Source organism: Kwoniella dendrophila, chromosome 2 (genome assembly GCF_036810415.1).
Source record: "Kwoniella dendrophila CBS 6074 chromosome 2, complete sequence".
Classification (NCBI taxonomy): Eukaryota; Fungi; Basidiomycota; class Tremellomycetes; order Tremellales; family Cryptococcaceae; genus Kwoniella; species Kwoniella dendrophila.
In genome coordinates, this window is record NC_089477.1 from 1,387,887 (window position 1) to 1,411,829 (window position 23,943).

The window sequence follows — 23,943 nt, forward strand, 5'->3', positions numbered from 1 at the left end:
TTGTACCAAAAATCCAGCGACTTTGTAGGCATATCACGTGATTGACCACGTGTCAAGTAAACATGAGCGGAAAATCAAAAGTTGATGATGCTTTACGCGTCAAACATCAAAATATGACTACCAAAATCGTCTTCTCCTTGCTATAACTCCTCATTTTTGCCTTTCCTTACTCTAGCATATCGACAGAGACATATAGAAACCTACAGCAATGCCGAAGACAATCAGGCCTTGAGATACGAGCCACAGAACCCTGCGCAAATTCATCATAGTAGCCTCTAGAAAACAGTCACTACTTTCAATATCATGACAAGTTTCAATCTTTATTCGGACCGACTTACGATTAGAACCCCATCAAATGGTCAATCTTCTTCTTCTCGCCACCCAGCTGCTTCTCGTTCTTCTTTTCCTGAAAGTAAACCATTTGTACCCCCTAAACCCTTAAGGAATAATTCAAGTTCCGAACCTATCATGATTGATAGCGATGAAGACGATATACCAATAATACAATCGAGCGGAAGTAGGACCCATAATGATTCGCAGATATCATGGGGAGGAGGCCTAAGGCTGGGAAATAGAAATCAGTCAACTTCAACGGATACGAATGACTCTCAACAAAGACCGTTAGATATAGAAGCTAGGGAAGCTATACAGGTAGCTTTAACAAAGCTTGATAAAGAGGTGCGTACATATCATATACTCTCTATCTCGCCGCTATTGACTCTGTTAAGTAGATCAAAGATGTTGAAGCTCAAATAAGGCCCTTACAAGAACTTCATACTTCGCTCAATTCTGAAAGAAGAGCTTTAGAAGCCCAATTAGCAGTATCAAACAATTTACCCAAATCAACTGTTACTTCCACTACCACATCAGCGAATCCGGGTTTAATCGATTATCAGAAATCGGATTTCCCCTTTTCTGATCAAATAGTACAAAACCTAAAGAAGATCTTTCATCTAAACACATTTAGACTATGTCAAGAAGGTGTCATCAATGCGGCTATGGATAGAAGAGATATAGTTTGTGTTATGCCTACAGGTGGTGGAAAAAGTTTAACGTATCAACTTCCCGCTGTTATGGGCAATGGTTTAACTGTCGTCATTAGTCCTTTATTAGCTTTGATATGGGATCAAGTTAGAGCTTTGAAGGAAATCGGTATAGAGTGTGTGGTATGTCAGCTTCCCATATCTTGCCTGAAGTCACGGAGTCAAGCTGACTTTATATTCTGGAACAGATGATGACTGGTGCTACATCAACATCAGAACAGAATGAGATCTATGAAAGGATGAAAGCTGGTGCTACGAGGTATCAGAAGGAGATTAGGGTAAGTCAGAAATACTTCAATTATAGACATGATATTACGCTAAAATCTTTGATAGCTCTGCTACGTCACGGTCAGTTCTGACTAAGGAAGGAAATGTCGGTTTCGAAAAGCGAAGCTGATGAAGTAATTAGCCAGAAAAAGTTTCGAAATCTAAAAGACTTATATCGACATTGGAAAAGGTCAACGAGGCTGGAAGGCTCAGTAAGCACCATCTCTACTATGCTTGCGAGGTCATCAACTGATAAGTTTCTGTTCAGAAAGATTCGTAATTGGTATGTCGTTAGCGCTGCTACCGATAGATCTGTATTCGAAGAACTAACGGATCAAATAGACGAGGCGCATTGCTGTAGTCAACTGGGTCATGGTGAGCTGATAACACAATATTCTCTAATGGATGAACAGCCAATCCTGATTCATTTGCCAGATTTTCGACCTGATTACAAAAAGCTGTCAATGCTGAAAACTCTCTTCCCAAGAGTACCCATCCAAGCCGTAGTACGTCAGCCATTTTAGGATTGTTTGTCCCGATAGCTGATTTAATATGCAGACAGCTACCTTGAGCTCCAAAACATTGCCTGATCTACTAAAAATCTTACGACTTGGTCCTATAACCGATGGAAGCTGTGCGTTATTGCTGAGTATGGTCATATCTGGAGATCGCTGATAATGGGATTCTTACTATTCTGATGCAGCTGCCAAGACGACAGGCACGGTGTTCTTCTCTGCCCCTCTGTTTAGACCTAATCTTCACTACAAAGTGTTGTCGAAACCTTCAAATGCCAAATCAGCAATAGCAGCCATGGGAGATTGGATACAGAAAAATCATCAGTGAGCTGTCTTACACTCGGGCTAAGGTAGCAACAGCTAATTATCAGGACATTTAGGGATCAAAGTGGAATCATCTACTGTCTGAGTAAGAAGGTAAGCTTCAATCACATTATGCGGTCTTGCGAGGATTATCTAACACATTGATCAGGATGCCGAAACTGTAGCCGAAGAACTACGAGAATGGTCGGGCGGCAATATCAAAGTGAGTTAAGGTATTTCCTCTTGTCAATATAGGGCTAATGTGTCGAAAGACCGGTATATATCATGCAGGTGTAGAAGACTACGAGAAAGAGCGTATTCACGTGAGGTGGCGGGAGGGCAAGGTGAAGTGAGTTGTATGCAATAGTCATGGCAGAAAACCACATCTAATCGTGCTTCCCACACATCATAGCTGTATCTGCGCTACTATTGCCTTTGGCTTAGGTATAGACAAAGGGGATGTACGATATGTTATCCGTAAGTATATCGTCATACTTTGTCAGAACTCTTTTGGCTAATTTCCCCCTTTTAGATCACTCTGTGAGTTAGACTACTCAAATTGCTGTTATACAAACAGCAGCTGACATTGCATCGTAGATGTCAAAATCCCTAGAAGGTTATTACCAAGAAACCGGTAGAGCTGGTAGGGATGGACAAGATAGTGACTGCGTGCTATTCTACAGAGGTCAGGATGCTGCAAGACTTTCTTCTTTGACTTATGGGGATGTAGATGGGTCGAGCAAATGTAAGTTGTTACTCTATATGCTAAATTGCTCGGCAGAAACGATCAGCCGCTGACGCCCAAGCTATAGTACAAGAGATGCTAAGGTTTGCGCAGGATCTCAAGACATGTAGAAAGGTAAGTCCGCTGTTCAAATAAATATTGTGGTCTTTTGCTTGCTAACAATTCGTCCAGGTTGCTTTTGCCAAAGTGAGTCGATATGCCTGTGTTTGGCGTACTGAATAATGATGACTGATACAGCTTGCACTCTGGCTTTGATCACTCGCAGTACTTTTCCGCTTCAGCACATCTTTCTGCTTCAGCTTGGGATGCACCAGATGCCTTATCCTCTTCAACAGGTACAACGTCAACTTGCGGGATATGCGATAATTGTATGCGATCGCCAGAATCAATCATAACGAAAGATGTAACGGTTGAGTCATGGAAAATAATGAAAATAGCTCAATTCGTTCAAAGTGAAGGGGGGAGAGTTACCCTTGCCAACTTATCTGATTTAGTTAGGGGTCTAGGAGGTGGCTTGTTTGGAGTCGTTGGTGGTGGTGAAGGCAAAAAAGGCAAAAGGAGGTTGAATGGAGAAAAAGAAAGGGTTGACCTGGAGGCTTTAGGAGGAAAAATAACGTTAAGCAAGGATGTGAGCTATATATCATTCAGAACATGGATTGATTACGCTGACAAAGGATAACACTCAGGACACCGAAGCACTATTGATACATCTGGTATTGTTAGGGTACCTGGCAGATTGTAAGTAGTTTGAATCATGATTGCGACAATGATATTAACGATCTTCTCTACAGCATATCACGCTACAGCTTGTAAGCTATCCACTACAGACCTATGATTACGATTGTAGCTGACTTTTCTCAATAGACTCCGTAAATGTGTATATCATCGCCTCGGATACAGCCGTACGATTGACCAGGCTGAAGTTACAGGATGTAGAAGCCGGTAGATCAGTCAAGATTGAATGTACTTTTCCTGTACCAGAACCCAAAAGAACGAAAGCTAAGAAGGGTAAAAGAGCAAGCGATAGTGATGAAGAAGACGAAGAAGAGGACGAAGATCACGGATCGGTTGATAATGACGGAGACACGGGAAAAGATAAAGGAAATGCAAATAAGAAAGCAAAAACAGATACAAAACCAAAAGCCAAATCAGAACCTAGGGCAAAAGGCAAGGGTAAACAAATCGAGGAAGAAGAAGAGGCGGGTTTAGAAAGAGAATGGTTTGATATTGATATCAATGATGATGGTACTCCTGCTCAACTTTTTGACAAGAAATCGAAAGCGAAACCTAAAGCTAAAGCTAAAGTCGGATCAACATCAAAAGCCGCGTCTAAAGGAGGAGGAAGAGGGAGAAAGAAAGCCAATCTTGTTGAAGAAGATATAGAATATGATGATGTTCCACAAGAGGTTTTGGAAGAAGATGAAGAATATGACGATTATGCTAAATCATGGAACGATATTCCAGGTGATATTCAGGAAGATGGTTGGGAAATTGATAGATTATCGACCTCAAAAAGGAACATACAAAGTGATACTTGGATTATGAGTGTAGAGGATAGTGATTAAAGGTGATTAAAAACTAACACATTGTTGTATGTACGAATTGTACAAATTTAATTATAGCATAGTATAATCCACTTTTAATCCTAAGCATATGTCATGTAAACTATACATATCATCCTGACGATCAAGAATTTCTTATCCTTGACAGATGTTTTCCAGCTTGATCAATAAGATCACCTCTACCTTATCTACATCTATTGATCGTCTAATCATATATCTGATGAATGAGGGAATATTGTACCAGCACGTGATAGAGAAAATCGTGATTTTGAGATTGGGAATGACGTAGAAATACTGCAGATAAGTAGTAACTTATGAAGCGAATAAAACAGATCCTTTGTTGTATACTTTCCAAATCAAGCACGCAAACGCAGATACGCCCTTAGCCATCAAAGGATATCCTTTTGATTGATTGATTAATTGATTCAGTTTGAGTCACCTGCATTTGTATTGGCGTGTTGTTCAATCACTTAATCATCATCATCATCGCCATCATCGCGCTTGGATCATACCGCGGAAATTCAAACAAAAGAAAGTTGATTGAGAAATTATGATACACGTTCTTAGCTTAAGGCTATTGTTTCATTCGTGTGACACACCACAGAAGTTTAGTTAGCGCTAAAAGTTTGATTGAGTACCTATTTGGTCTAGAATTCGCTTATGATTACGTTTGTTTGATTGATTTTGATTGATTTTATCTGATACCGCTTCTTTTGTAAACAAATCCAAGTTATGTAGTGTATTTGATGCGATTTGCTACGCATCTCAGCATGAATCACAGCGTCAACTAACTACTAACTGTATTGAATTAACGTTTCACAAGATTACGGAATATCTAACCTTAGCAATTTAAATTGTTGAACATCGAGATGCCAAGGTTACCGCTAAATCGCACACCGTTAAGTTACTTTTAAACTACACACAGATACACGGTTCACCGGCCGAATAACGAAGAGACCGAAGGAACAATCACGATTGCCTTTAGCCTTTTTAAGGGGGAAACTCGAAGGAATTTATCGTAAACCCACTGATGGAGTGATTGATTTCAATCATTGCCACCAGGACAAAGGATTCAAATAATGTTACCCTGAACAATACTACACATTCTCACCCTTCAGTAGTGTAAGCCTATTCAGATACACTCCTTCATGTACCGCATTTAGTCTTGAACCTTTAAGCTGTACATCCTCACCGTAGTTAGCTCCACGTCAGATAGAGTATATAGACCTTTACACTTCCACGTCGATCTTCCCATTGTTTTCCCCCTTTCTACATTTTACATTCTTCGTACTATCACCATACACTAAAAATACCCAGTTTCTGTTATTCCATTTTCTGTTTTCGTTGTACAGCCTTTTTTCTAAATAGAATATAGTTCAAATCATTATACCTTATAACATACCATTCTCATTCATATATCTAGTTGATTCTAGATACATCCCCCTTTTTAATTACCTTTTTTTGTACATCTATTTATTTGACTCTTTTCATCGTTTCTACCTAAATATCATATATCACAAAACACCATTCATAATGACAAACGCAGTAGCTTCATCATCTAAACGACCAGCACCTTCATCTTCAATCAATACAGCTAATAAGGCCAAACGACCTAGACCTTCCACATCATCAGCAATCACTGATATCCCAGAAGATGATCATACAGAAGACGTCGATGGTGCAGAAGGTGAAGACGATGAAAACGTGGATGACGATTTGAAAGCTAAGATAGCTAGAAAGGAAGCTAGAGTGAGTTTACACAACAACTACGCATCCCTTCATTTGTTCTGCTTTATCAACTTGGACACGCCTCATGCGTCAGCGCTATGATCATTGTAGCTAATCAGCCCGTATTTATAGACAATTCGAAATAGAGAATCAGCACAACGCTCAAGAAATCAACGTAAAGCTCATCTCGCCCATTTGGAACAGCGTGTAATAGAACTCGAAGCCGAAAATAGAGCTTTGAAAGGTGATTCTTATTCACCTGCAACACCTTCATCTTTCAGCAACGTTGGTTCAAATGGTAGAGAAGCTTCACCTGCACAAAGTGTCATCTCACTAGCAAACGATCTCGGTATCCCATCTGAATTAGTTAATGGTACAGGTGTCAAACTTTCCAATGTCGCACCTCCACCCGCAGACTTAGAATTAGAAGATGTCAAACCCGTCATCCACCACACACCATCACCTGTACCTGTTGAACAGCCTCATCGATCCACATTCTCTCCTACACACAATGATTTCGAATCGTTGAGATCTGAAAATGTGGCTTTACGCGAACGAGTATCATTGTTGGAAAATCTAGTAAAACAGGTTGTAGCTGTCGCCAACTTTTCAGGATTACAATCTTCTTCTCAAGATATAAAACCTAATGTACAACAACCAACCGAAATTGTCTCACCTATCACAGCAAACAATATCGATTGGTCATCTTTCCTTTCAGCACCTGTCGTTGTACCTCCTACAACAGGTCTCGAAGCAACCCTTTCTCCACCCTTCTATCCAAGCACAATTACCGATATACCTATACCTACTTCACAATCTTCTGAAACTCAAAGTTTGTTAAATGGAGTCAACTCATCGAACGCCGTCGCTCGCCACCCAGCAGAGGTGGCGACCATGTCTTCTTCAACTTCTGTTGTAGAAGGTAAGGCCCTGCAGCGGGCGAGGGGGAACAATTTGATGTTTTCAACTTCAACACAAACAAGTCATTTGATAACAGAGGAGAGAATCAATTTAGTAGCGAGATTAGTAATAGCTTTGGCACACAAGAAAGGTTGGATCAACCATTCAACTTCACAAATAATGTATCCACATTCAACAACAACAACAACAACAACAACAGCAACTTGTGGAATGGTCAATCGACAACAGAGGTCAATTGGGAAAATGGAAATGGAGTCAACACGTTAAACAATTGGGATGAAGCAATGAAAAATTTAATTGAAGATATTGAAGGTAGAAATAATGGTAGAGAAAATGAACAAATACAAAATCAAAACCAATCATCAAGTGTTTTGGGTATGGAGTGGTTCGGAAATACAAATGGATCAGTTGTAGTATAGAAATAAAATAGAGAAAAGGTCAAAGAAGTCTAAAAATGAACAACACAAAATATATGAGGCTACACACTATTCAAGGTATATATCCAAGGTTACAGTTAGGTTTATTGATTATACAATGTCTCTTTGGGTCAATCATATCAATAATCGTTAGTATATCGGTTTCATGGACAATTTCACTCGTCATCAAGCACTTCCAACTGTCAACTACCGAAATGAAATGGATGATAAACTCGGATTATTATGGTCGTTTTTAGATGTATTCTGCCGAGTTGAGTAGGCCGGAGAAGAATAGTGAAAGTTATTTCATCTATACTTTTGAATTGATTTTTGGTTTATCTCGCACCTCTCTTTGTTGAACATGTTCTATATAAAGATCTCTCATAGACTCCGCGTTTCATCACCCGCTCGCCTGAAAAGGCTTGAGCCGTGTTTAATGCGTGAGCGGGAATTTTGATAGAATAGAAAAAATCAAGTATTTTGGTTTAACAAGGTTGTGCGAATCGATCAAGAATTGATTGTAAATCTTAGATGTTGACTGAACCTATTCCTTTTCGTCTTGATCGTTCATCAAGGTGCATTCGAAGAATTATCGCATAATCCGAAAGTCGTCGTAGACACAAATTTATATTCGGTGGAATTGGATTAAATATCAATATTTGATGGTAGATGCGAGAGTTCATGATAGTGTTTCTTCCATAGTATGTAATTATCTATGCATGTTCAATACAAATATGATATTTCGGTTAATCCCATCAACTGTGAGATGAAAAGCAATTCAGCTTTTCATTCCAATGAGCACATGTTATTGTTACTGACTCCTGGACGCTTCCACTGCTGTCATTAATGATGCTCGACGAAACAGAATACCACTTGTTCGCAAATGGTTAGATGGGTTCTGGACCACTGGAATTGACATGAGTTCAGGCACTACTTTGCTGAAAATACCGAAATCGACAATTATATTTATATTTCCTGATTTTACGCAGATTGTTGATGATTCAGGGTGTTTTTACCAAATGATGCGACTGCGAATAAATCATTTAAAGAATAGCGTCATAATCTCACCCTTTTTTGAGCTGTCTATAGATAGCATTATATTTTTTAGTCTTGTTACAGATAGATTACCAAGATACACAAATAAATACTGCGGTGACGATGATAATTGTATGAAACAGGGATGTTGATGCATTCTGTCTTGTTTGTAAACAAACATACACACAGCTCAAAAGATCACAATATTATTCCAGTTTGGTTTGAGCAACATAAGGTTACGGCTACAATAAGTAGGAAAGAAAATCTTCACAACTTTCCTTCGCACCTAGCGGAAAAGGCCGATAAGGTAATATCGAGCGATCGAGTATCTTAAGGTGAGTTAATAAACCTTTCCTATATATCTTTATCAGATATGCTGTTCAGTTTCCGCTGTTGTAAGGAAAGGTATTCAAGCTACGAGCAAAGTAAGGAGGAGAAAGAATAAGCGCAGATCATCAATCTATCAAACTCTGCATTGTGACTCTATTTCATCGCAGAGAGAGTTACAGTGCAATTCAGCCTTTATCTATTTTTGGCTGCGGAGAAGGAAGAAAGAAGAAACCGGTTTCACTGCGATCTTACACGAAGTAACTGCGATAAACAATCTGAATATGGAACTTTGTTGCGTTTCAACTGTATTATAGTCTATTTCGACTATGCGTCAAAATTTGGGTCGACTGTACTGTACTATATATACTGATCATATTCGGTTGATTCTTTTAGTTGATTAGATTAAAAAAGAAAATTGAATTCAAGAAAACTTTGATTATTGGATCGATTTACATCTCACTGCAAAGAGAGCTTTCAGTAAAGAATCTCCCCCTCAAGTCTACAAAGTCATCCCATCATGCCATCATCGAATACACCTAAACCAAAATTACATATTCCCATAAACGAAAAACAATCTTCTTTTTTTCAAAAGCCCTATAATCCTCATTCTCAATCACAACTATCACCTATACCGGATAATTCACCTATAAAAAATCATCATCATTCTGATAATAACAGTTCTCAATCCCAACCTGAATCTTCTAACTCATCTTCATCACCATCACCATCAACCGTTGAAGGTGATATAAATTGTCAAACTCCCTTACTCCAACCTCCTATGAGTCCAGGAAAACTTGAAAGTGGTAGTGGTGGAAGTAGCGATAGTTATCCATTTCCTTCAAACTATAAAAAACAAAGTATTTTAGGAAATTTTAGAAATTTCAGAATGAATATACGGAATCGTTTACCTAATACTATAATGAAGAAAATCCTTCTGATCATACTGGCTTTAGGCTTATTGAGTCTGGGTTTACATCAATCTGGTGCCAATGTGAGTATTGAGTTCTTATTTAGATGGCCTCCTATATTATCCATTAATGCTCGTAAACTTGACCTACGCTAACTAAACCATACAGCAAATATCGCTATCTTCAGGCTCTAATACCCAAGCATCTTTATCAGATGATTTAAACATGTCTAATTCGGATGAATTAACAAAACCATTCAGAAAACCAAAGAAACCATTTAAATTACCATTCGGATTTTCAACTTCAACAGGACCAAAATATAAATCAATCTATTCAGATATTGCTGGGCAAGGGAAAAGAGAGATTGATATTGCTTCAGATCCATTACCTTTATCAGCTACTTTAAAAGAAAGATTAGATGCTTGGAAAGAAGCTCCAGGTGGTAGAGGTGAAATTGATGGTGAAGTTGAACATGGTGGATTCGTTCAATGGAATTTAGAGGTGAGTTCTTGGTTTTAGAAAAATCTATCACTATTTGCAGAGCTTTGATTGTTCTTAGTGAACTACTAAAACAAAGGATTGGAAGCTAATTCAAATACCTTGTTCTTTTCTATATAATAGCAATGTGATACAATCTCAGAACAACATAATACACATATGATACAGCATTCAGCAAATATGTGGGCTTCAGTAAATCGAACAAGTTTACACCAATATAGAATGGAGTTGATAAATCACATGGAAAATGTTGTCTTGAAAAATCGTTTACATGAGAATTACGGTCATGGTAGAGGTATAGTCATGGTTGCTGGAAATGCAGATACTTTAACAAGAGTCAAATGGAGTTTAGGTATGTTAAGATCTTATGGCAGTGAATTACCTGTACAAATCGTGAGTCTCTTTCCCGTGAACCATCCAACTCGCTTTGAAAAGCTATGATCGTTGGTCAGTAGGGTCAAGTCGCTGATGTTCTGCATGATTACTGTAGTACCATTTCCCAAGTGAAAAACCAAGTGAAGATGATCCGATAGTACAAGAATTAAGAGAACTGGGTGCTGAATTAGTTGAAGCCGCTGGACAAACAAAAGATTTAAAGAAAAATAAGTCATACCATCTTAAAGCATTAGCGGTTGTTCAAAGTCCTTTCAAAGAGGTTCTTTATCTTGTGAGTAAACTTGCTAGGTTTGTTACTTGTCGAAAGACTTGGCTTGGATAACAAAACTGATGGTCTTTTTTGTAGGATTCCGATTCAATTCCAACTCGAGATCCAGCATATATGTTTGATGCACCAAATTACAAAAGATTAGGTATTTGGGCAACACCAGATTATTGGAAAACTTCAGCAAACAATCCTATCTGGTCAATTTTAGGTGTAAAATGTAGAAATGAATGGGAAATGGAAACTGGTCAAATGTTCGTTGATAAAGAACAGCATTTAGACGTGTTCTTATTAATTCAATACATGTTGGAGAATCATCAATTCGTGAGTTTCAATGCAAACAATCTATTTTAATTTGAGACGTGTAGCACAATAGCTAAATCTCTTTGTCATTATACAGTGGTTCTACTTTTCTGATGGTGATAAAGATATCTTCAGATGGGCATTGTTAGCGTTAAGGAAGCGATGGGCTGTACCTGGACGATGGGTCGGAGCTGCTGCTTTACCAAGTGGAACAGCATCTGGAGATTTCTGTTCGCATACAATGTTGCAACACGATTCATGGGGTGAACCATTATTCGTTCATTACAATCTATTGAAACAGATTCCAAGTGGTGTAGGTAGAGGGTATTCATGGGGTAGAACAAAACAACTACCTTTATTCAACACTTGGCCTGCTACACCATCAACAGCAAGATTAGACGAGCCACCAACAAAGCCTGAAGACGATGATCTACCAGGTTTAGGTGATGTAGACTGTGATATGTTAGCCGATTCAAATGAACAGGGTCAAGCTAGATCTCCAGCAAAAGAAATGATCATGAGAAGAGCTGTAAGAGAAAGGGGTATTAAAGTCAAATATCATGGTGGATGGATTTCTGCCTTATGGTGAGTTTTCTCTTTCTGTACACCTATACCATCCTTTTCTTTTTGTTAATGATAAATAATCAGAGGGGAAAAGCTAATTTATCAATTTTTCAAAATAAACAGTATTGATTTAGATTACATTGATCCAAGACCTGAAGAACGTAAAGAAGCAGATGCAAAACGTAAACAAATAGCCAAAGAACATGAGAAATCAATAAAACCAGATGATCCTCAAGTTATCAAACCCGCTCTGACTAAAACAGGAGATGATGGAGAATCTGAAGAAGAAGAAGAAAAGGAATTTGAAGGTATTATCTATCCAGATTGGGAACAAAGTCCGATAGAAGTTGTTCAATGGAGAGATGATCCACATTTATCAGATTTCGAACAAAAAATATATGATTTAGGTTTTAAACCTAGTGGACCTGGTTTCTAGGGTTTGGGATATCTGTATCCCTTTTCAAAGATTATCAATACATTGATTGTATATGGTAGTCAAAATAAGAAAGGAAAAAGGAAAAATACAGTGTAAAGACCTAGTATCTCTTAACTTTGTATTTGAAATGGTAAACAAACTGTATTTCTAGTATATATACTGTGTCTGTTATTTGTACTAGCTCTCATTCTCATACACAATATAGAATGCATAGAATGCTATCAATCGGGATACAATAGTAATCAAGCCTTGCACGGTCTGACAGATTCTATGTGAATCTGAGTTAATCAATTTAACGCATGCAAAATGCATTTAGATATACATCTTTATAATTTAGCTTCCCGATGTAGTCATATACCTCCAATCGTGATGAGCTGAATTTTTGAGGAAAAAAAAGAACCATTTAGTCTGGAGCGCTGACTAGAACACGTACTTATGTAAGGAAACTCACTTTTTCAATTTGGAATTCATTTATACCTGAAGGACCACCTTCTCTACCGAAACCAGATTGTTTTACACCACCAAAAGGAATACAAGCTTGAGCTATAACACCAGTATTTACACCTACCATACCAACTTCTAAAGCTTCTGAAACTCTATTTGATCTTGATAAATCTTTTGTATAAAAATAAGCAGCTAAACCAACTTCTGAAGAATTTGCTTTTTCAATAACATCTTTTTCATCTTTAAATTTAAATAATGGTGCTAAAGGTCCAAAAGTTTCTTCTGATGAAACAAATGAATCATCTGATACATTAATTAAAACTGTTGGTTTATAAAAACATGTTTCAACACCTTCACCTTGAATATCATTATTATTATTATTAGGTGAAAATCCTTCACCACCAATTAAAACTTTTGCTCCTTTTGATAATGCATCTTTAACGTGTCTTTCAACTTTTTCAACTCCACGTGAATTTACTAAAGGTCCAATTGTTATACCTTGATCTAATCCATTACCAATTTGAAGTTGTTTAACTTTTTCAGTTAATAATGTTGCAAATTTATCATATATATCAGCATGAACGAAAATTCGATTCTACAAAAAAAAAAAAACCCATCAACATGTTTATTAGCCTTAGCTAAAAGTTTGCCCTGTATATAGCGTTCTGATTACATTGTAATCATGAAAAGGTAAAAACTTACAGCACAAACACATGTTTGACCAGCAGCTCTGAATTTTGATGCGATAACACCTGTTACAGCTAATTCAAGATCCGCGTCATCAAAGATAATGAATCTGAATGAGAAGAATAAACGAAATTTAAGCAAGTCTGTGTGAAGTAATTGATCAGAATAATATACTTACGCTGCATTTCCACCTAATTCGAAAGAGAGTTTTTTCAATGTTGAACTACTTTGTTTCATAAGTAATCTACCAACAGGTGTTGAACCTGTGAAAGAAATCTTTGATACTTTTGGACTGTAAATGAGAAAGAAAGCGTTACATCAGTCTTTCAATACCAGTTCCAACCGAGATTAATATATATATATATATATGTGGGTGCGTGTGTGTTTTAACTCACTTTTCACATAATTCTAAACCTGCTGCAGCTTCTCTATCACCTTTATCCATAAGCACAACATTAACTACACCAGGTGGAATACCGATTCTTTCACATAAAACTGCCATTGCTAAAGCTGATAAAGGTGTTTCAGCAGGTGCTTTTATAACTACTGTACATCCTGCTGCTAAAGCTGGAGCCATTTTACGTGTAATCATTGCATTTGGAAAGTTCCTAAATAACGGACAACTCTGTCAATGTAAATCCCTCTTACTATTTCATACGGCTACAGTCGATATCTTGAACTTACCAAGGTGTAATCAAGCCACAAACACCAATAGGTTGTTTGATAACTATATTTCTTGTACCTGGATAAGGACTTGGAATAGTTTGACCGTATGTTCTATAAAAGTGGAAAGTTGTTAATTGTGTACGAACTTAACATTATTCGAATTGTTTAATACGATAACTTACCTTAAACCTTCAGCAGCATTCCATTGCATAAAAGAAGCACCATAAGCAATTTCACCTTTGGCTTCTGCTAATGGTTTACCATTTTCTACACATAAGATTGTACCTAAATCTTGTGAATGTTGTTCCATTAAAGAATGTAATTTCAATAAATATGATGATCTTTGATAGGCTGTTAATGCTGACCATGAAGGTAAAGCAGCTTTCGCGGCGTCCTAAGTATGTGACAACCAAACGGTCAAATCAATATCAATCTTACGAGTTTCTAGATATAACAAGTAGGCTCCTGAAAAACTTACAATAGCTTCAGAAACTTGAGTTCTAGGCATATGAGGCATATCAGCTATTTTTGATCCTGTAGCAGGATTCGTTAATGGGAAAGTTATTCCATCTGAAGCTGATACCCATTTTCCATTGATATAACCTTGAGTTCGAAAGAGGTCTGCATCTTGAAGTAAGGACTGATAATAGTAACATCAGCATTATTCATCTCATCTCATCGCAATAGCTATAGCTATAGCTATAGAGGATATGTTACTTACGCCGAGATCTTGTGTTTTAGACATCTTGATGGTTGCGCAACTGTGACTGATTATGTCAGGTAGGGATGAGAATTCAAATGTTCAATTTGCTTTACTACAAGTCAGATATGTGTTGTATCTTCATCAAAAGACTATGCTCTCCAACAAAGATGTCATGAATTAATTCCTACAAGAATTATCTGATCTCGTTTACGTTTCCTTACTATCCTATCCGTATCGGACATCTCCTTCCGCCATAATTGATATTTAATGTTAGCATCGGTAACTTAGGTCATCATGCACATCTCAACTCTATCATCTACTTTGCCGTCGGTTGTGTACAACCCTAAACGCTTTGAGTTAACCGAATCTTCTCAAAGATGATCTAATGTCCGTCCGGCTGATTTCAAGTCCGATAAACATGTATCTGATATGCCTCGTTACCAACAACCTATAGCATAGGCCGAACGACTGCTAGCTGTGATCTTAGACATGGGGAGATGGGACCAGCACAATATGAGTCAACCGTCGTGTGGACAGGTAAACCAAATGCAAGTATACGAGTATCTTTCATACCAGTCTTCAGCAGATGTATTCATCTTGGCTGTGGAAGACTGCGTAATATCACCTAGCGTTTTTTATACATTTCCAGCCAGCCCTTATCAAAACAGAATTTTTGAAACCTACATCATTACACGCTAGTTTACAAGCTGAACTGACCTAACTCGATTGCGCAAGATGAACACAATTAGAACGGCAACCAGGACTACCTTACCAAGGGCTAAAATTCTTCAACCCAGGCATGGGTTGATGTATATGAGTTCCATCCGTCAACATAAGGTAGCAGTCATTGCTGGTGATGGTAAGTTGAATCGTTGAGGAGACATGGATTAGCATATCTGAAGATATGTTGTTAACATTGTGATTATTTAGGTGTCGGTATCGAAGTGACAGCTTCAACTCTGGATGTTCTTCGAACTATCCAGAAAAAAGTAGGAGGTTTTGAGCTGAAATTCGATGAACTTGATTACGGAAGTGAATTGAGAATCGTTCAGCTTTCAATTTTATCATTGAATCATTTCACTTTGAAAACTTGAACAATTGTAGCTTATTAATGAATCTTTTGTTCCTGCTTTTTAGGTGCTCGTTATAAAGCTAAAGGATCATATGCTCCAGAAGGTTGGGTAGAAGATTTAAGAAAGAATGATGTAATATTTTTTGGTGCAGTTGGTGATCCAGAAGTACCTGATCATATATCATTATGGGATTTAATTTTACCTATGAGACAAAATTTTCAACAATATGTTAATGTTAGACCATCAAAAATTTTACCTGGTATACCAGCAAGAATAACAAATATAAATTCACATAAAGATTTAGATTGGTTAATTATAAGAGAAAATACTGAAGGTGAATATTCTGGTCAAGGTGGTAGAACACATAAAAATACACCATGGGAAATCGCAACTGAAACTTCAATATTTACAAGAAAAGGTGTAGAAAGATGTTTAAGATTCGCTTTTGAACAAGCTCAAAAAAGACCAAAGAAATTTTTAACTGTAGTTAGTAAATCAAATGCTCAAGTAAGTTTTTCCATAGTTTCTGTAATGATCGTATGGTAGATATGCGTATACTGATGATATAGTTCAATTTGATCAGAGATACGGTTTGGTACTTTGGGATGAAGTGGCTGAAATCGTATCGAAAGATTACCCCGATGTCAAATGGGATAAAATGCTTGTAAGTCAGCAGTCTCATTCTTGGGGTTGCCAAGGAGTATAAAAACTGACTTGCTGATGATAAAGGTTGACGCAATGACTGTACGAATGGTAACGAAACCCACATCACTTGATACCATTGTGACCACCAACTTGCATGGAGAGTAAGTTTGAGGATTTTTCCATGATGCGTAATGACTTAATAGCTAATATTGATATATTGCGTCTACATAGTATTTTATCAGATTTAGCAGCAGGTTTATCAGGATCAATTGGAATAGCACATTCATTATCATTAGATCCAACCCGAAAATCTCCTTCACTATTTGAACCAGTTCATGGAGCAGCATTTGATATTATGGGTAAAAATTTAGCTAATCCAATCGCAGCAATAATGTCCTCTGCTGAAATGTTAAGATGGTTAGGTGAAGAGAAAGCTGCACAAATAATTGAAAAAGCTTGCGAAAAAAGTATTGAAAAAGGTCAGACTACAGGTGATTTAGGTGGGAAATTGAAAACTACCGAAGTTACTGAAGCTGTTATTAAACTTCTTGAAGATCAATAGAAAATAGTATACATATTTTTTATGCATGAATGAAAGATTATGCGAGTGAAAATTAGCATCTCCCTCGTAGGACTTTTTAGCTGCAAAGATGATAGCATTGTATGTATATCTGCAATATGACTAACACAACTCCTGATCAGAGGTATGTGAGGAGTCGTATTGCAGTGTCCGTTACAGTTACAATTTCGGAAACCTACCTCAGACCCCGTTGGTGGTATCTATCATGGTGTATATTTGGCTAGAGCTGGACACGACACAGTCGATGCAGACTGATGCTGTAGGCAATACACTGTCCAAACTCAAGTCTTATGCATATAACAACGTATGAAATATTATACAAAATGTACCCTAACTACTTTTTACCCCATTTTTCTACGATACCTTTACCTAGGGAAATTAAATCTGGTGCGACTAAATCTGATTTACCGAAAATTTCAACACATTCATCAAGTTCATATGTAGTGGTATAAGCAGTAAGGAAACCTGCTGATTTAGCAGCTGCGCAATCCCATGCGTGTGATGCTGTTGAACGGATTAAAGGATAAAAGAAAGATATATTAGTACATATCTTTCCTTTAGACAATTCGATCATGGTACGAGTACACTGAGGGAAAACACACTTACCAGCAAATACGGAGACTTCACCTTGTTGATCTGAACCAGCTTTTTCTCTTGCGTATTTATATACTGCTGGTTCTGGTTTACCTGCATTTACAGAATCTGCAGATAAAATATGATCTAAAGGCATTTCTACACCTGCATGATCGAAATAACCTTTAACTCTTTCAATATTTGCATCTGAACAACACCAAACTTCAAAACCACCATCTCTTAAAGTTTTCATCATTTCTTTTAATCCAGGTCTTGCTTTTAATTTTAAATATTCTGATCTAATATATTCAACATCTTCTTTTGTGAAAAAATTATCACCTTCTAAATCTTCTGCAGGTATACCAGCTTGAAATAAAACTCTTTTAAGTGTATTTGATAAAATTTCAAAAAATGGTTTATATTGTTTAATTTGTGATAAATATGAATAATCTCTTTCTGTACCACAAACCCATGCATAAAATAATAATTTTGATGGTATTCCATATTTCTTTAATTTATCTCCTAATCTAGCTTGAACTGCTTCAGCTCCATTATCGTAAGAGACTATACATTGTTCAATTAGATATTAGCGTTGAGTTGGCTAATTATAGTGCTGTACTCACAACATGTTCCTACAACGTCAACTGCCGTCACAAAACCATTCATCAGTCAAGACTTTCTAGATGATGTATCTCTGACGGATCACTCACAAACTACAGATGGCATGATGAATAAGGTGTTATTTGCGTATGATGACGAGAAGTCAGGTTAATGAAAATGAGAATGGATAGTAATGTGAGGATACAAGCTTGACAAATACCAGAATATAGTAAGATGGGAAGAAGTGGAAACAATCTGATGAAGCAATTGGTTACTACTTGAATGATCTGACTTATCTATCCATCTACAGATAGAGTACTCTATCGTATAAGATAGTAGTGGGGCACATCACATCACATGCAATGACATTTCATTCGGTCCGACGATTAATATTATGCATTATTGCATTTCACCGAGATTGTTCGGCTAAAACCGTGTATTCAGGGTAAGGGTAAAGGGTAAAGGGTCCTTTGGTTGCGTCGGTTGATCGGTTGATCATACCTTTGTCATTTAGCTAGGAATTAATTTAAGCAAAAATAGGCATGACAGAATAGGCATGTGTCAGACGATGTGAGATGAACAAATGCTACAAGTAGGGCGGTGAAAGAGCGTTATCTATCAACAAACCATTGTTTGCCGACGGTTGATAAATATGTTCTTTTCACTTTAACGTCTGATCAAGATGAAATCAACTTAAAGGAATTACCGTTCTACAAATAAGCTTCAGCAGCGGCTATCACACTCCTTAACAAGATGAAGGTACTGGCTTGGCTAAAGTCAAGTTATTTTGCCGGTCTGAATATTGATATGGAAGTTGTGTAACCGAGATTATTGACATGAATCCATAGGCTACAAGGGTCGAGTATCGCTCGCTCAGTATCATTCACATGTCTTCCAATTGATTGTTGAAGTCGATCTTATCTTTACATCTTACTTATAATTAAAGTTTTGAAAGGTATTCATCAATTTAATTGTAATATCATATATCGCACAAAATGCCTTCAATCGCTTCAACTTCACAAATCGCTCCTCTTGCTTCAGCATCAAAGCCTTTGCCTTTGACAACCTCTACAGAAGGTCTTCAAGCTATTGCTGATAAGCACATTACAAAAGGTTTAGGTAGATTAAGAGATCATGTTTTTAAAGAAGGTAAAGGATTAAGAGTTCTTACTACTGTAAGTCTGTATCAGTGATAAACACAGGAAATCTCAAATTGCTGACTTTGGGGCTCTTTTCCGGATGCATATAGGATAATCGAAAATTACTCGATTTTACATCTGGTATCGGAGTAACATCATTAGGACATGCTCATCCAGATGTTACAGCAGCAATTATAGCACAAGCACAATCAATCATTCACGTACAATGTGCAATTGGTTTATCTGAACCTTATGTTCAATTAGTTGAATCTTTATTGACCATGATGCCTGATCCAAGTTTAGATAGTTTCTTCTTTTGGAATTCAGGTTCAGAAGCTATTGAAGCTGCTATTAAAGTATCTAGAACTAAAACTAAAAGAAATAACATCATTGTTATGCAAGGTGGTTATCACGGTAGGTTTATCTTCCTTACAATATTTTATATAGCCCAGAAACTCATGTGCTAATCATCATCTTCACAACACTAGGACGTACGTCAGGTGCAGCTGCTTTGACAAGATCCAAAACGTCTTTCTTCAAAGGTACAGGACCACTAATGGTGAGTTGCGTCTTTACCATTATTTGAAATCCGCTATGTACTAAATACGCGTTTTAGCCATGTGTCTACACTACACCTTTCCCATATTGGCATGCAATGGGATTACCTAAAGAAACATCTGAAGATGTTCTCGTTGAACAAGCTATATTAGGTTTAGATAATTTGTTACAACAACAAACTGCACCTGAAGATACAGCAGCTATATTTTTAGAACCTGTAATAGGTGAAGGTGGATATGTACCAACACCACATAAATATATCAAATATCTAAGAGAAATATGTGATAAATATGGTATAATTTTAGTTGTTGATGAAATTCAAACAGGATTTTGTAGAACAGGAAAAACTTTTGCAATTGAACATTCAAATGTTAAACCTGATTTAATGGTTTTCGCAAAAGGTTTTGCCAATGGTATGCCAATTTCAGGTATCGTAACTAGAAGTGAAATTATGTCGTGTATGCAACCAGGTTCATTAGTAAGTGTTTTCAACTTTTTCCCTTTGTTCGTAAACGACTGACTCCAATTTCTTTTTGATGGAATAGGGAGGTACATACTCTGGTAATGTTGTAGCGTGTGCAGCAGCTTTAGCAACGACTAGATATATGAGAACACATGATATTTTAGGTCATGTAAATGAAAGATCTGAACAAATTTTTAAAGGTTTAAGAGAAATTCAAGCTGATACTGAAAATGGAGGATGGATGATTGAAGAAGTAAGAGGACAAGGTGTAAGTTTTTGCTGTAGTGGCAACTTCTGACTATTCATTAGTTATAAACGAACTGACATTGAGAATGTAATATATATATACATACAGTTAATGATAGCAATTGAATTCAAAGATCCAAATTCCAAATTAACTCGAAATCATACAAGAGGTGAACAAGTTAAATTACCTGGAAATATAAATAAATTAGTTCAAGATGAATGTTATGATAGAAATTTATTAACTTTAACAACAAGTATTTATCCTGTTTTAAGATTAATTCCTGCATTAATCTTATCATCAGATGAAATTGATGAAATGTTATCAATCATGAAAGAATCTATTAAACAAGTAGCTAAGAATATTCAAGGTAAATAAATTGAATAGTTTAACTCAGTTTATAGGGTGTTTCGTATTTTCCCTTGGATGAATTTTGGATATGTGGTATTTTGGTAATTTGGTAATTTGCTTTTTGTATATATCATGCATTGTTTATAAAGTCTTCTCTTTGACTGATAGACCGTAGTAACAAGCTCGAATGAGAATCTATAATTTCACAACAGGAAGCTCAAAGAGGCAGATGGATAGGTTTCTGGTCGCATACACAGATGACAGATTGTGTGTAATATAGGTATATCTACGTCTAAACAGATAATCCTAGCTCCTCACATGTGAGCATGACTGTTTAGCACTATGTATGTAATCGATAACGAATGCATACAAATTATCATCTGGTTCTATGTACAATAGGGAAAGAAAATACAACTGATATACATGTATAAATAAATGTAGTGTGGATACAGATATATTTGAGGCTTATAATTTAGCTCGTACAGCTCTTGCAGCCAGAACAGCTTCATCTGAATTTTCCAAAGCGCCTTTAGTTTTATCTTCTTCACCTTGACCCATTGCTGATTTGATTAGATTTACTTTCGATGTATATCTTTCTTTCGTTAACCAATATGGTTTTGGTAAAGAATCTTCAAATTTCTTTTGTGCATTTGCAGTTATAAATCCATTTTGTAATTTTGAAATTACTAAAGATGATATTGCTTTTGAACATCCTGGTATACGTGGCATACCTATAAAATTACTTTGTAAGTTTTCAAGGTCATACAGATAAATTTGAAATCGATATATAAATAAGACACAAAGTATAGACTCACCATGTCCTGTAAATCCTGCACAAACAAACATTCCGGGTTTATCAGGTATTTCACCAACATAAGGTAAAAGGTCTGCAGAATAACCAAGGACTAGGTATAGTATAAGAATTTATTAGTGAAAGTAGTTACGCGACATAGGTGGTTAGGTAGCTAGACTACAATTTGTGTATATAACTCACTACCTGACCAAACTTTATCAACATTACCATTTTCATTTCCATCATTCCAACCTATAAAATAATTTTTCATAAAATTTTTAAAGTAATTTTCTGCACCAGGTAATTGTTGATTATCATTTTTATTATTATACCATTGATTCAAATCTTTCAAATAAGTTCCTTTTGATCCACCTAAAATGATTGATTGATTACCTAATCCAGGTATTCTACCTCTACCTTGTCTTGGAATCATATAATCAACTTCACCTTTACCATGTCTAAATCCATATGTATACTTCAAAGGACCAGGTAAAGATCCTTTTTGAAAATTTTTACTAGGTGTTATAGATGAAACTGTACCTCTAACAGGAAATATCAAATCTTTAAATTCAGGTAAAAATCCTGATGTATATGCATTTGATGCTATTACAATTTGTGAACATGTTATTATACCTCGATCAGTTCTAACTTCCCATTTACCAGAATGAAATTTTGATTCTCTCGTCGATAGTACAGGTGTATGCGTTTGTAAATTTAATCCTTTACCAATAGATATACGGATCACTATATATATATATATATGTAAATTATAAGTTAGTTTAAGCTACATTGAAAAAACTTAAACATAGGTCAGATCCTATCTTCAACTCACAAGAAGTAGCTAATTTATAAGGCCATAAATGACCTGCAGGATAACTTGCACCATAATAACCACCTTTTACACCTGTCAACATTTCTAATTCTTTTGGATCATCAACCGTTCTAATATCTTGTTCTTTAACATAATTTGGAAAATCTTTTATTCTAGCTTCAAAATCTTTTTTAGCTTCTATAGCATCATCTTGTTTAAAACAAATATCAAATGCTCTTGTAACATTCATATCACATGAAATATCTTCTTTTGTAACTATATCTGCATATTGTTTTAATGCTGAAGCTTCAAATGATAATAAATCATTGGCTACTTTTTTACCATGTTTTGATCGTTCTGATCTATATCCTATAAATGGTATTGGTTTACAATGACCACCTGAGGTGAAGAATTGGAAAAAAAAACATTGGTAATGAAATTAGCACAACTATCACTTCAAGTTTTCGTATAGGTTCAAGTGAAAGATCACCTACCATTCCTTGCTGTTGCACCACTACAAACTTCATCCGCTTCCAACATGATTATATTTATCTTTTTACCTAATTTTTCAGCTTCATTATATAAATGATAACTTATCATTGCACCTGTTAAACCTGATCCAATTATAACTATATCAGTTTGATTTGGTAATTCTGATGTTGTTCTTGCATTTTGTAATATCGTATCTCTTTCACATAACCAAAATGGTTCTGTACGGTTTTTGACAGGTAATAATCTATCTTCGTTGTTGTTGTTCTTGTTAGACATGATGAATATTCTTGATATGATTATACCGAAGTGATTTAATAGGATTTAGGTGGTGATTTCGAGAAAGAGGAATTATCGAGTAATCTATATTGCTATCTCTATTGCAGTCAATAACAATTGTAAATTCAGCTGCGAAGTAAAGTTATCTATATTTGGAGATACATACCTACTATGACTGGAACATAACGTTATCGAAAATACCCCAACTTGGACTTGAGATGAGATGCTTCAAGATAGAAGAGATACGGTAAAACTCGAAAATGACAGCTTTCGCTACCGGAGGTATTTGACCGAATGAACCGAATGAACCGGCGTCTACTTTTATGTTTAGCCGACGCTACTTGTACTTGCCCTAACAGATGCCATAATCATACGCTGTCTATGGCTAAACATCCAGCTAAGAGACTGTTATGTTGTGTCGATACATCAGTCAAGATCATATGAATAGACTGACTCATCGTCAACGGACAGAGCAAGATCATCAAATAGTCGTAAGATAACATATCCTTCCTATGTAGGAGAAACTATGCACATACACTACAACAAGAAAAAGGTTAGATAAAACCGCATCCTATCAAAGGATATCAATGACGGTCTACATTTCAAGAAA

General features: G+C 36.5%; 8 protein-coding genes across 8 annotated transcripts; 5 read left to right on the plus strand and 3 right to left on the minus strand.

The window, feature by feature from the left end:
* Window positions 1–303: 303 nt before the first annotated feature.
* L201_001929 (uncharacterized protein) lies at window positions 304–4,438 on the plus strand (the record flags this gene model as incomplete). Its single annotated transcript, XM_066217710.1, has 20 exons — window positions 304–678; window positions 732–1,166; window positions 1,232–1,321; window positions 1,377–1,391; window positions 1,453–1,522; window positions 1,653–1,685; window positions 1,746–1,816; window positions 1,869–1,944; window positions 2,014–2,149; window positions 2,206–2,242; window positions 2,298–2,351; window positions 2,401–2,477; window positions 2,541–2,598; window positions 2,726–2,873; window positions 2,941–2,987; window positions 3,045–3,059; window positions 3,139–3,501; window positions 3,560–3,611; window positions 3,665–3,682; window positions 3,738–4,438. The coding sequence occupies 20 exons, from the start codon at window positions 304–306 to the stop codon at window positions 4,436–4,438; spliced, it is 2,871 nt and encodes a 956-aa protein (XP_066073807.1).
* A 1,530-nt stretch (window positions 4,439–5,968) lies between these two features.
* Window positions 5,969–7,503, plus strand: L201_001930 (uncharacterized protein; the record flags this gene model as incomplete). Its single annotated transcript, XM_066217711.1, has 3 exons — window positions 5,969–6,184; window positions 6,296–7,085; window positions 7,211–7,503. 3 exons carry the CDS (start codon window positions 5,969–5,971, stop codon window positions 7,501–7,503), a joined length of 1,299 nt encoding a protein of 432 aa, XP_066073808.1.
* Window positions 7,504–9,382: 1,879 nt separating this feature from the next.
* L201_001931 (uncharacterized protein) lies at window positions 9,383–12,235 on the plus strand (the record flags this gene model as incomplete). The annotated part of the gene is made up of 7 exons (XM_066217712.1): window positions 9,383–9,856; window positions 9,942–10,274; window positions 10,395–10,664; window positions 10,762–10,938; window positions 11,014–11,256; window positions 11,333–11,820; window positions 11,923–12,235. 7 exons carry the CDS (start codon window positions 9,383–9,385, stop codon window positions 12,233–12,235), a joined length of 2,298 nt encoding a protein of 765 aa, XP_066073809.1.
* Window positions 12,236–12,668: 433 nt separating this feature from the next.
* L201_001932 (uncharacterized protein) lies at window positions 12,669–14,777 on the minus strand (the record flags this gene model as incomplete). Its single annotated transcript, XM_066217713.1, has 8 exons — window positions 12,669–13,274; window positions 13,382–13,475; window positions 13,545–13,658; window positions 13,762–13,974; window positions 14,051–14,143; window positions 14,215–14,426; window positions 14,511–14,672; window positions 14,754–14,777. 8 exons carry the CDS (start codon window positions 14,775–14,777, stop codon window positions 12,669–12,671), a joined length of 1,518 nt encoding a protein of 505 aa, XP_066073810.1.
* A 693-nt stretch (window positions 14,778–15,470) lies between these two features.
* On the plus strand, window positions 15,471–17,015 carry L201_001933 (tartrate dehydrogenase; the record flags this gene model as incomplete). The annotated part of the gene is made up of 6 exons (XM_066217714.1): window positions 15,471–15,594; window positions 15,666–15,767; window positions 15,873–16,315; window positions 16,392–16,472; window positions 16,538–16,614; window positions 16,685–17,015. The coding sequence occupies 6 exons, from the start codon at window positions 15,471–15,473 to the stop codon at window positions 17,013–17,015; spliced, it is 1,158 nt and encodes a 385-aa protein (XP_066073811.1).
* A 352-nt stretch (window positions 17,016–17,367) lies between these two features.
* Window positions 17,368–18,332, minus strand: L201_001934 (haloacid dehalogenase, type II; the record flags this gene model as incomplete). Its single annotated transcript, XM_066217715.1, has 4 exons — window positions 17,368–17,537; window positions 17,640–18,170; window positions 18,230–18,250; window positions 18,317–18,332. The coding sequence occupies 4 exons, from the start codon at window positions 18,330–18,332 to the stop codon at window positions 17,368–17,370; spliced, it is 738 nt and encodes a 245-aa protein (XP_066073812.1).
* An 869-nt stretch (window positions 18,333–19,201) lies between these two features.
* On the plus strand, window positions 19,202–20,988 carry L201_001935 (4-aminobutyrate transaminase; the record flags this gene model as incomplete). Its single annotated transcript, XM_066217716.1, has 6 exons — window positions 19,202–19,381; window positions 19,456–19,759; window positions 19,834–19,904; window positions 19,962–20,381; window positions 20,449–20,634; window positions 20,722–20,988. 6 exons carry the CDS (start codon window positions 19,202–19,204, stop codon window positions 20,986–20,988), a joined length of 1,428 nt encoding a protein of 475 aa, XP_066073813.1.
* A 438-nt stretch (window positions 20,989–21,426) lies between these two features.
* L201_001936 (uncharacterized protein) lies at window positions 21,427–23,333 on the minus strand (the record flags this gene model as incomplete). Its single annotated transcript, XM_066217717.1, has 5 exons — window positions 21,427–21,692; window positions 21,777–21,866; window positions 21,956–22,498; window positions 22,587–22,964; window positions 23,060–23,333. 5 exons carry the CDS (start codon window positions 23,331–23,333, stop codon window positions 21,427–21,429), a joined length of 1,551 nt encoding a protein of 516 aa, XP_066073814.1.
* Between the last annotated feature and the right edge of the window lie 610 nt (window positions 23,334–23,943).